Raw genomic sequence first — 13,315 nt, 5'->3', positions numbered from 1 at the left:
CCCTCTTCTCAAACATGTTGTTAGTTTGAGAGATTAAGGTTAGTATTGGTTATTAACTCGACCCACCCTTATGACACTGCTCCCCCGTAGATTCTCCCAATGGCGATGACAGTCCAGTCCCGGATCCCCCACTGCACTCGAGAGCGCCTTCTCTTCCCGCGACAGTACATCCTGAGCCACCTCCACTTCCGATCTGATTAACAACACAGGTGCTACTAGAATGGACAGTTGTTGCCATGTCGTCTCCACTGGTCGTCCTGTGACTCACACTTGTGTGAGAGTGAGCTGAAGAGAGGGTGGTCTTCTGGGCCACTGCAGGCACACTCACCGATTTCTCTGGACCCCTAAACGGGAAAAAGTAAACTTTTTTTTTCAAATCACTTTGTTTTTTAACCCTTATCATTGCAGATACATAGCTTTGGAGAGAACATGTTTAAACCAAGATCATGTGAACAGCTGCTCTGTCGAATTAGCAACCAATTTTGCGCATCTTTTTGGCACTGCTTCAGCATTTACGTAATCGAAAAACCTTCCGCAGATCACAAACAAAAACCATTCACTCTGTGTTGTCAATTAGCTTTCTCAACTAACAATAGTGGTGGCTGGTAGAAATCTGGTGGAAGAGTGGAGTGTTTCTCTTTGTTTCCTTTGGTGACAACTGCTGCACCTCCTGATGAAGAGGTTGCAGCATCTATGTTGTTAGACACGCGACTAGAAGCAGGTAGAGTGCTAGTCGCTATAGTGGTACCTGCTGTTGACGGAACCTAAAATAGGAACAAGAACTTTGTCTAAAGATGATATCAGAACACTGCAATTTATTCAATTCTGGTTAAAACCAAGTTACACATAAATGAAGTTATTATAGAGCACTCACAAGATTTAAAGTTTTAAACGTAATCGGCAGATTGCTAGAAAAACATCCGCAATAGCTTTGTAGATCTGCAGTCTCAAAAAGATAGTAAAAGAAACCGACGGGAAAAAATTTTCTTTTGTAAAAATGCCGAGATGTTCTATTTGATTACGAATCTGTATAATTTATTGCTTCATCTATCAGTTGCTCTCAAATAATCTTCAATTAGATTGACAAACATCCACTTGACCTCATCTCTATGAATTAAAGTTGAGAAAAGTCAACTTCGGAGTGAGGAAGTCAATTTTGAGAGTGAGGGAAGTCACATGTGACCAAAACTTAATCACGCAAATGAACAAAAAGAACTTGCTTCTATAAGAGTGAGAAATGACGTCACGAACGCATTTCAGTCGAAATTGCATAAGCAGATTTGAAGTTTTGATTGTCTAAGTTTTGATTGTCTTGAAGTTTTGAAGTTTTCATTGACTAAGAAAAAAAAATAGACCTAGAACGGACTATGAATGAAGTGAGAAGACCATTTCTAAAAAAGTAGATAAAAAAGATGAAAAAAAGAAAATCAGTGTCAAAATGCCGCATGTGAACAATAAAAAACAGTGTCATATTTTGACTAAAAATCTTGATTAGAGGCAGCAAGTTTTTGCTGCCTCTATTAGCTGCTCTCTAATAACCTTCATTTAGAGTGACACACACCCATTCGACCTTATCTCTTTATTAAAGCAAATAAAAGTGAATCCCAAAGTGAGGAAGTCATTTTTGTGAGTGAGGTAAGTCAAATGCGACCAAAAATTTAATCACGCGAATAAACAAAAGAACACTCTCCACTAAGAGTGAAAAATGACGTCACACACGCAATTCAGTCAAAACTACATGAACGAATGAACAAAAAGCAGATTTGAAGTGGTTGTGGCGTCATATGGTCGTATCAAAAATCATGACGAAAAAAAACAAAGCTGGACGAATTCCGGAAGCGATTCAAAGCGTCAGAACTTCACAAAAAACCACAAATGCAGCTGAAACCATTACCTTTTGTCTTGAGACATTACCTCTTTGCCTCTCCGATTTTTAATAAAAAAAATGGTAAAACTTGTACCACTGTCACAACGAGGAACAAATGCCGCAAAATTATATATTAAATATTTGGTAACATTGAAAAATCGCGGAAATTCTTAAGATGGTCAAAATACTAATCAGCTCAAAAAATTGAAAAAATAACGATTGTCAGGAAATAACTAATGATGCTGGTCGCGAAAACACCCAACTCCGCAATAACACCCAACTGTAACACCCAAAACACTGCAATGATATGGCAGATTTTCGTAGAAAATAAACTGCAGTTTTCAAAAAATAATACCAAAAACAAGGGCTGAAGAAACCACGACGTTGTTTTGCAGTCACAGCAAATAATCCCAAAAAAAACAAATACTTGTCGCGTTTTGGAGACATGATACAAAAATTGACTTCTTACTATAGCAAAAATTAAATTAATCTTCAAAATGCAAAAGAAACAGAATAATATTCAAAGGCAAAAAATCGAATCAAAATAAAAGCAAGACACCAGGAAAATCACTGAATAGAGTAATCAGTCAAAAATGGAGGGAGAAGAATTCCGGCAAATTTTCACTGCTGTTTAATATTAAGAAAAATCAATTGCAAAACAGGAATGACAAAAACCTACGAAAAAGCTAAAATCATTAAAATTTTCGATCAACTGAAAAAAGCAGAACTAATAAATATATGTGTTAGGAGAATGCTAGAATGATACATGGTAGAATGTCAGCAAATTGACACATTGTAAGAAACGCAGAAACATGAACTACTTCTTGACTTATGAAAGTTTAAAAATGAATGAAAAAATTAAATAGTATAAATTAAATATATTTAATTATTTAGCAATGGAGACGTACAAACTTTGATAGCCATCGCCCTGAATAGAAAAAAAGCAAAAGGAAAATTCAAAGAATTGTCAGATTTTTACACTAATATTTTTTAAAATTGCACTTTTCGAAAAATTTTCACTGAATTTCAAAGACTGAAAAAATTCAACTACCAAAAACAGCCGGCAGATTGTCAAAAAAAGCCGCGATAGCTTTGCAGATCTGCAGTCTCAAAAACAGAAAAAAGAACAGAAATATTCTCATTGAAAGCTGAGATGTTATATTTTGATTCAGAATCTGAATACCTTAATGCTGCTTCTATTAGCTGCCGTGAGATCACCTTCATTTACCGTGGCACACACTCATTCGACCCAGTTGAATTGCATGAACGAATGAAACAAAAGGCAGATTTGAGGGGATTGTGAAATCTATGATAGAAACGAAAATCTTGGCAAAACAAAAAAACAGGAGAAGGCCAATAATATCCTCATCTATCGCTTTGCGGCTTTTAATAAAGTTAAATTGAAATCTCCGATGGTGCACAAAAACATCGTTTCCATTGCCTGAAACCAAATAAAATGAGCAAACTTAAACAAAAAATTGCGGAAATCGGATAATTATATGCACAAAACACCTCAAGTCATATAGCAGCATTGAATGGATATATTATCAAAAGTATGTTGCCATATGCACTAATTTCCAAAAAAAAGTCCATTTAGAGAGCCAAAAATTATCAAATTAATGAAAAGTCAAAATTTACTAAAAAATTTTTAAATTGCGCCCCTTTTGAACCTGAAAGGCATTATTAAACTTTCCAAAAAACAGTGGCATTAATTTCTGAGGGTTACATTTCAAAATAGCATCGAATAAAAAAAATTTCCACAAAAAAACCACTTTCCAGATAAAAACTGGTCCAACTGCGCGAAAAAACGGTAAAAAACCGGGTATCTATATGCACCATTCTGTCAAAAACTTTTCAAAGTCGAGACACTTTTCAAAGTCGTTGACTGAACGCAGCGCATGATCAAAAACATTTTCGGTCAGAAAAAATTAGTTCACATGACAGTTTTAATCACTTTCGACTTTAGGTCAAAGTTCCACCTGAATGAAAAATACTTCCGGTAAAAAAAACCTCAAGAAAACCAACACTTCTCTTTGAATTTTAAAAACATAGCAGGACAAGTCCTCACGTACAACTCAAGGAATGACTAAATAAAAAATTAAGGCTAGAACGGACTATGAGTGAATTGTGAATACCATTTCTAAAACAAATCAGATACAAAAAAAAATCGATGTCAAAATGCCGCATGTGAACAAAAAACGACTAGCGAGAAATGAAAACTTGGTTCAAACAAAAAAACGGCCTAGAATCAACTATGAATGAATCGGGAAAACCATTTAGAAAAATATCCAACCCAAAAAATCGAAAAAACAGTAAATATCAAAGTGAAATTGCCGCATGTAAACAAGCACCGTTTCCGTTTTCTCACTTTAGTTTTAAATTAGAGTGCAAAAAATTCAAGTCGCAAAACCAATCGCTTTTTCGCTCCACTTCCTGCTTCGGTGCGACCAAAATCAATACTCCAATTTGACTTCAAAAATCATGAAAACGTGCGAACAGATCTTAAAAAAAGACAGCACCCCAATACAATTCAAATTATTTGAATTGTAAAAAAGGAGAGCTCCTAAATAATAGCCGTTTGAGAGGCTGAGGGCGTCTATTTAACAGTTGATCAAAAGGAGAGAGTTCGCCTGCAGCTCTGCATAGCACAGAAGGTTCAAACTTTCGCAAAGCATACAAGGAAAATTTTCGAACTCTAGTACCGAAAGCGAGATAAATTTTATAGGTAGCACCGCAATATAGGTCTAGGTCCGCTTAGCTTACAGCTTCGCAGCTAAAAATAGGAGCGCTATAATAGCCGGCTGAGATAAGCTGAGGCGGCTATTAAAAATCCAAGAGAAGGCCAATAATAGCCCCAGCTATCTCTGTGCGGCTATTAAAGATAACCGACCAACATCGGGAGAATTTCTCAAACGACTAGTTGGCTTCCGCCAGTAGCTGGCTGCGGCTTAGGGAGACTAGGTTTAGCTTGACCGAGAGGGTGGGCTGGAGCATGCGAGTGGTGGTGCTGGGGGGAGGGGTTACGGGTGCACGGGGATGAAAAGGGGAGTGTGAGGGTAAAAAGGCGCGTTGGAAGATTAAATAATTGCTTCACACTTCGTTCAAGAGCAATAAAGCAGAGGGTCCACTTAAGGTTAGTTAGTTCGTTAGGCGCATTTTTTGCGTACTGAGCATCATATCGATAAAATGAAACACCATCACTAACCTGTATAACTGTAGAATCGGACTTGGCTCTGCTGTGCGAGTTTGAACTTCCTGTAGATCCACTGACTACGTTGAAGTAGGGGCACGTTGAAGACTTCCTAACAGAGTTAGGGATGGCGTCTATGAAGGACAGCTCCGACAGCAAAAACGATATCACGTGCTCCTTACTCCCTTTGGCCATGAATGCAACTACAATTTTAGCAGCTGCTAGTAGCTTAGCGCATCGCGATGATATGGCAACCATTTGGAGTAGGAAGCGCAGAATGATTGCACAATTGTCGTGGAAACTGTTACATAGGCTTTGCCAAATCTTCCTAAAATCAAGTTATTCGAAGTGGCTCGAAAACAAATGCGCATTTTTCTACTATTAATTAACATAGCCGGCAGATTGCCGGAATAGCTGCGAAATAGACTTGCGTGCCGTAAAATACAGATGGAAAAAGATACAGAACTAGTTGATAATAGTTATCGCCGCCGCCTATAAAACTTACAAGTTTATTTCAAAGGAGGTTGTTTTTGGGTGCAAAAAAATTTTCCCGAACCGTCGATCTCCGGATTAACAGCCAGTCGCCTTAACCACTCGGCTGTCGGACCATACAATCTGTTTTCTTACAATCAACTTTGTTTTAGGAACAGCAATTTAGGTCACACAGAAAGCGTGAAATCAAGCGCGAAAAAGCCATTTAAGCAGTGACGAGACAGAATGTTCTAGAACAAATGTAAAACGAAAATGAAGCGTCAGACGACGAAACAAAAAAACATAGCAGGACAAGTCCTGACGCACAATTCAAAGAATTTTCATTGACTAGACAGAAAACTAGACATTGAACGGACTATGCATGGACTGGGAAAACCATTTAGAAAAAAATGCGATTAAAAAATCGAAAAAACGGTAAAAATCAAAGTGAAATTGCCGCATGTGAACAAAAAACATCTAGCGAGAAAGCGAATTTTTGTTCAAACACCGTTTTCTCACTCTACTTTAAATTTAGAGCGAAAAAATTTCACGCCCCAAAACCACTCGCTTTTTCGCTCCACTTCCTGTTTCGGCGTGACCAAAATCACTACTCCAATTTGACTTCAAAAATCATGAAAATGTGTGAACAGATCTTAAAAAAAAAACATAGCCGGAAGAATTCCGGAAACGACTCGAAGGAAAAAACGAACGCCCCTAACAAACATAAAACTTACTCTACTGATTGACCACAAAAACTAACATAATGCTTATCCTATTGAATAACACTTGTCACTTTAAAACAAAAAAAAAGAAAAAGAACAATGAAAAAATAACTGACCAGAGAAGACGATAAAGCACGTGATAAAGATTTTACATTGAGTTGCAAGTTTAAAAACAACTTTTGGCAAAAACCCGTGAAATAGGTTAAGTTTAATTTTGTTGAAACACTGCTATTTGAGACAAAAACCAAACACAAATTTCAAGTAGAATAAACGTAGGTAAAAGAAAGGAAATGAAAAACAAAACCAAAAATATTTTCTGTAAAAAAACAAAAAAAATTGGCCACAAATAATGAATCAAATACCATTATGCTGAAATCAAATCATTATTTCAAAAAACTTCTAATACTACATCTGGTCAAGCGTCCACCAATCCAAATCATTGTTTATTTATATGAGTAAAAACGAAGAACGAAAAAAATAGAAAAAAAGTTAGTGTTTAAGAAAAGTTAGTGATATTTGTCATTGAAAAGTGCACTAAATATATTTCAACAAAACCTCTAGAAAAGCTCCTATCAAAAACTAGACCATTAAAAAATAGCAAAAAGCAGACAATCAGAAGAACTCAGCAAAAATTCCAAAAAAAAACACGAAAATTTGCGGAACTCTTCATAAAAGTTACTCAATTATCTTTAACAAAATGATTCAAAACTGAAATCAAAATCATCAACATGCATCAAGGACAACTAGTTTGGACTATAGGCATCCCCAAATGCTATAAAAAATTGAAGAACAAAGGGCATTTAAAAAAATTAAAAAAAAATCATAGAAAAAATTGAGCTTTTTTTCAATTTCACGGGAGCACATAGACCCAAAACACGTTAATTGGAGTGAATTAGTACTGGAAGACTTCGAAAACAATAGGAAGGTTGAATAGGCTGAAAAATTTTTCTAAGTTTAGAAAAAAAACGAAAAACTGCAAAAAATTAAGAAAAATAATTCAAAATTTTTCAGTTTATTGTCATTTTTCTAAACAAAAAAATCGTTTCCAACCTAAGAGAATGTAATCACTTGGTATCTAAAGACTCAGTTACTAACATGCGTCTATTCAAAGCCATTACAAAGCATTATAACAAAATAAAACGCAAAAAATTGCTTAAATTCGCCTAAAATTCAGCAAAATAGCTGAAAAACCAGCAAAATGGCATAAAAATCTTATTAATGACCAAAAACTTGCGAATCACTATTAAAACAACCCTAAGCATCACACAATATCATAATCAGACCTCTAAACCAAAAAATAACAAAAAAACGGTTTTAAAAAGCCGCATGTGAACAAAAAAATTTCGCTCGCTTAGAGAAAATTTTTTCACACATCAATTTATCGCTCTCAAAAACAGCGGTATGAACAAAAACCACTCTCTTTTCGCTCCACTCTTCAATTTTGTTCAGCACAAAAACCACTCCAAATTTTTTCACGCGTTTCATTTCCCGCTTTAAAAATCACTCCAATAAAATTGATTAAAAAAAAAGGACTTCTCCAATACTCCTCTTCGAGTCGTAAAAAAGACAGCGCCCCAATACAATTCAAATTCTTTGAATTGTAAAAAACCAAGAGCACCGCAATATAGCTACGCTCAGCTTACAGCTTCGCAGCTATAAAAATAAACATAACCGACTAACGTCGGGCGAATTGCTCTCAAACGACCGGTGAGCGGTCGTTTGAGAGTCTCCAAAAAGTTTGAGCTGTGAAACAGAGCTGAAAGGCTCTAAGAGCACTTAAGGCCCGCTGGGCGCTACCTGTTTATCTCGTTTTTGAGGACGAAAAGTCAAAAGCGTCAGACGAAAAATCGGTCAAGCGAAAAATCGCATAAAAAAAGACCAACAGGACTAATATAATTGCTACAAACTTCGTTTGAGAGCAATTAAAAATGAATTCTGCTAAGTATATCCGGCCAGATATGGGCATAATGAAGAAATTCGAAGTAAAATGAACGATGTAGATAACAATAAGTTGCTTAGACCATGCCCCCCAATAAATCTTCTTTAGTATAGCGTAGTACCTTTAAACTAAGTTTTCAAGTTTTCAAATGACAGCCGATGAAGGAACACTTATCTACAAAGTGATAGTAGATGATGAGGTATTTATTACCTTAATGAGTCGGAGTGTTCTGATGCGAATTGAACAGTGACGTAGAACAGGTTAGTGAGGATAGTGTCTGTGGCAGCTGTGGATCCCCAGCCCAGTGCCCAGCTCAGGGGAGTGAAATGCAGGGCAGGGTCCTTACACGAAGATGCCTTCTAAACAGGCAAACCTCATGCATTATCGCATTTAGTACAAATCTCACTGCTGAAAATGTTCCATTATTTTCTAAGAAAAGCTCAGAATAGACAAAAGCTTCTACTAAAAAGTATATCATTGTCTCCGACTAAGGTAAGACACAAAAGAAGGATCCACATTTCGCAAAAAAAGGCAGTGAAAAAGTTAATATTTTCTGCATCTTGAACCCTTCTTTGTTCTTTGAAACCTTCGTACTTTTCCTTTTTGCTCTGAAATATGCTGTATCATTTCTTACCTTACTCCTATTGCTTGCCCCTGGTGGAGACTTGCGACCTCCTCCCCCACTCAGCAGTCTATTTCCAGACGAAGAGGCAATCGGGGTGAGAGGGATTACAGCTGGAAGAAAAGAGGGTTCCACTAGCTCTACATTCTCCATCCAGGGCAGTATGCACTTGAGCAGTGTCTCTCTGCCTGCGGGTGATGTCATTTCGAAACGACAGGAGAATTCTAAAATGCAAAGAAATTTTTGTATTCCTTTGGAAATGAGCAGATCGTTCGCTTGTAGTTATTGTTCGCTTGTACAGGGAAGTCAATAAAAACCAAGTCAATATTCAGAAATGAAACATTGTGTCAAATAAATAACATGAGCTACATTATGAAAACATAGCCGGCAGGTTGCCCAAAAAGTCGGTGTTAAGTTATTAAAAAATGAGATCCAAGACAAAGTTGATGAACAAAAACATCAAAAATATCACCGGCAATTAGTTTAAGGAGGGAAAGAAAGAAGGGGTAAAACCATGAATTTATGTCTCCTAAACAATTTCGGTGAATCGCAAAGGGACTAGTAAGGCGGAAAGCTCGAGACGAAAAGTCAAATGAGTCAGACGAAAAACCGGTCAAGCAAAAAAATGCAAAAAGACCACAGGGCTAAAATAAATGCTAGAAACTTCATTTGAGAGCAATTAAAAACGTCAAAAAGATTCACCGATGAACTATTTAGCCCAAGTCTGTTTGCAATCTCATAAAAAAAGAGCAAACAAATATTGAAATTTCATTGCAACAATCTGCTATTATTTACTTCCAGCAATGTTGTTGTTTTACTCGAATTCGTAGAAGTTTCTTCGATTATTTAATAAATCAAATAATATCAAATCGCTAGTAAGTTATGCCTGTTTTGGAGGAGCTTGTTTTTGGATCAAAAATTTCCCCAAAAATTAGAACGAAGAATAAAAACATTTAGTGACTTGCCTGTTGATAAAAACTTACTGCGTGGAACAAAAAAAGTGCTTTTTGTTCATATTGCCATTTTTCAGTGAGTGAGAAATGTGTAAAAACATATTGTTTCAGCGATATTTGGTGTTTTCGCGCTGATTTTTTTGTAATTTCCGCCCGAAAGCTTTCACAGACTTCAAACAAGTTTGTTTTATTGGCGTTATAGTATTTCGGATGGTCAATTTTTGTTTGTGTCAACTCTTTTGTTGTAACTGCTCGATCTAAAATGGAAACATAGCTGGTAGATCGCCACAAAATACCCGAACTAGCTTCGTAGATCTGTAGTTTCAAAAAGATTGCAGAAGAAAAAGACGAAAAAAGAAACTTTTTAAAAACGTTGAGCTGTTATAGTTTAATAATTGCTTATTGCTGATTCTATTAGCTGCCCTTAAATACTCTTCAGTTAGATTGACACACATTCTCTTGTCCTTATCTCTTTGAACAAAAGTAAAGGAAAGTCAATTTCAGAGCCAGCAAGTCATTTTTGAGAGTGAGGTAAGTCACGCGTGACCAAAAATTTAAACACGCTAAAGAACAAGAGAACCCTCTCACTACGAGTGAAAAATGACGTCACGCACGCAATTGGCTTGATCGTAACGTCACGGACGCAATTTGTCATATGGTCGCAACAAAAATCCTGTTGACGAAATAAAAAACATAGCCGGAAGAATTCAGGAAACGCCTCAAATTCGTATCCACCAAAAGATCTGGTTTCTCAAATAGCCAATGCCTCCATGCAGACCATATCGATGCAGAGAAAACAACAATCTTAAGTCAAACAAAAAAGCAACGTTTCGACGAAAATAAGCAAGAAAATCGCAAGAAGATGAAAATTTAGTGAATTACAAAATCACCAAAAAGACAGAAACAGAATATGCAGGCAAAAAACATAAAAAATCAAAACTAAAACCCCAATACCATTCGTAGCATTAATTAACAATCAAGTTGTTTAAATGGCATCTCAAGCAAAATCTCAGTGCCGCACTATGCCAAATGAAATCAATTGCAAACAATGAGAAAAAGGCTAAAACCATTATTTTTAACAACTGATAAAAAGCAGAGCTCAAAAGAACTATAGATCTCGGGAAAATGGTAGACTGATACATGTCAGAGTGCAAGGAATAAGGAAAAACAAAAACACATGGAAAACAGAAAGACCAGTTCTTGATTTTTGAAAATTGAAAAACAAATTGACAAAAAAAAATTGAAACAAATTGGAAAAAATGGAAAACGAATTGATGTAGAAAAACAATTACATTTCCTTATTTAGCATAAAATTTTATAGCTCCTTCTCCAAAGATTAAAATGTAGAAACATAGTACAAAGATTGGAAACAATAAAATATTGCAAAAAAATTGTGAACATTTTTTCAAATTTACACTTCAAAAAAATTTTGCAGAAATTCAAATACTGAACGGCACAAAATCATTCAATTATTGGTAAAATATAATAGGAACTCCTGACAGTTCACAAAAAGACTTTCACGTAATTAAATCCAAAAACAAACAAAAAACAGAAAAATTGGACAAAAACTGCCAAAAACGGGAAAACATATGTACAATTCTATAAAAACAAAAATACTTCACGTTATAAAGATGCATTCAATGCATGAAATATAAATTAAATTTCCATATGCACTGTTTTCGAAAAAAACTCCGCTCTAAGATCCAAAATTCAAATGACCCAAAATTGAATTAAAAAATTGGGAAATATGTGCTCATTTATAATTTAAAACGCATTGCCAGACTCTAAAAAACATTCTGTTATCAATTTCAGAGTTTCACATATTAATAAAGCTTCTATTAAAAACTATTTGTACAAAAACCTGAATTATAAGCAAAACAATTGGGCCAATTGGTTGAAAAAAAACTGAAAAATTGTTATCTATATGCGGCATTCTGTCAAAAAGACTTATCAAAGTCGAAAAGTCATTCACCGATCAAAGCGCATGATCAAAAAATTTCTCTCGCGAAGGGAAAAATTAGTTCACATGGCAATTTTACTCTTGACCGAATTTTACTCTGAACGAATAGTTCTTCCGGTAAAAAAACTTACGAAAACCAATACTCCTCTTCGAGTCGAAAAAACCCAATAATAGGCCAAGATAAGGCCAAAAATAGCCTCAGCTATCGCTTTGCGGCTTTTAATCAACTTCTAATGTTCAGAGCCTCCTTTACAGTCACTAATTGATCACTCTTCTGGCAATTTAAAGGAGTTTGATTTTTGAAAATGCAAAATACTAGGCAGTTCAAAAGTAGTTTTGTTTCCTCTTTAGGATCTGCCTACATTCCTGTGTAGTACCTGATAGTATTCCAAGCGTCAGTTCAGGCCTTGTGCGACTCAGCTCCTTGGACAGATGTCTCTGTGTCTTGTAGTACGCAGCAGGAGTAGCAGCTAGGAAAGACTCGTCCATTCCAAAAGCCCCGAATCCCTCCTCCTGAGGTGTGAATGGATCCAACTCCTCTTCTGCAATGTCAGATCCCAACACATGCAAGTTGGGAACTCTAAAACAATCAAGTTTTAATATTCCGTTTTAAAACGATTTTATTATACGAAGCACAAGCAGCTTCGACGGATCATTAAATTGAACAGTCACATCTTTTGGTCAATTACCACATTTTTCAAATATACGCAGACCTAAATTTGGTCGCGTTTGATCTCCGTTTCCACCCGATAAGTACTATTAAATTATTCTCAACAATTGAGTTTTTGTAGGAAAAATGAGTCACCTTGTTAAGAGACCTTGTCAAAAAAGTCTATCATACCATCGAAAAGTTTCGTACAGAGCAACTCTCAATCTGACTTACCCCTCATTGCCCGACTGATTATCCACAGAGGAAGCCAGGACGTCAATAACGCCCAACACTTTGCTCCCCAGTAGATACAGCAACTGCAGTGCCTTCTCACGAATACACAGGTCACTGCTATCAGCAAAGAATAGTGCCAATAGCACAAATGAAGCTGCATTCACGTCAAGCGATTGCAACTTGCAATATGGCATTTCAGAACAGACGTTTATGATTGTTTTGAAGCAAGCGTGACTCACTGCAAGAGATTTCAGTTCGAAACTCTGATGGAAAAGCCACTTTAGAATCACCGAGTTTAGCGAGTTTTTCCTGAATAGCTTCTCGATAGCACCACATGCTAGATTGTATACTTGTTGGTTTCTGGATGTAAGCATGTATTGCAAGCCAGTGTAAATGTAGCTGTCTTCACACAGGAACGCATTTCGTTCGTCAGGTTCGCTCGAGATAACAGAACACATTGCCTGAAACAGGGGCACTTATATGCAAAGAGAGCCACATGATATTGAAAATAGATCAAATTGATATCATCGCATCATCCGTTATATTTGGATGTACTACCGCTAATGGCTAGTCAGACTTTCTGTAACGGAAAACCAAATGTTTCCACAGCAACAAAATGAATGAGTTCGTGCAAAGGGTTATAAAAAATTTTGTTCACAGGAGGGTGGAAAGGAAACAGATCAAAATTTCAACTTATTCGACACCTTC

At 36.2% G+C, this 13,315-nt stretch overlaps 1 protein-coding gene across 1 annotated transcript in view; it reads right to left on the bottom strand.

Moving 5' to 3' along the window:
- LOC142346249 (protein furry homolog-like) overlaps positions 1 to 13,315 on the bottom strand; it is a 144,509-nt gene that overhangs the window by 84,980 nt on the left and 46,214 nt on the right. Inside the window, exons 19-25 of the mRNA XM_075398764.1 lie at positions 12,608 to 13,068; positions 12,102 to 12,304; positions 8,824 to 9,035; positions 8,400 to 8,548; positions 5,073 to 5,385; positions 592 to 764; positions 67 to 344 (exon numbers count right to left, since the gene is read on the bottom strand). Of these exons, the coding sequence (XP_075254879.1) occupies positions 67 to 344; positions 592 to 764; positions 5,073 to 5,385; positions 8,400 to 8,548; positions 8,824 to 9,035; positions 12,102 to 12,304; positions 12,608 to 13,068 (1,789 nt within the window). The remainder of the gene's footprint in view (positions 1 to 66; positions 345 to 591; positions 765 to 5,072; positions 5,386 to 8,399; positions 8,549 to 8,823; positions 9,036 to 12,101; positions 12,305 to 12,607; positions 13,069 to 13,315) is intronic.

The sequence above is a fragment of the Convolutriloba macropyga genome, chromosome 9 (assembly GCF_964194025.1).
Source record: "Convolutriloba macropyga chromosome 9, txConMacr16.3, whole genome shotgun sequence".
NCBI lineage: Eukaryota > Metazoa > Xenacoelomorpha > Acoela > Convolutidae > Convolutriloba > Convolutriloba macropyga.
This window is presented reverse-complemented; position numbering and strand designations above follow the sequence as displayed.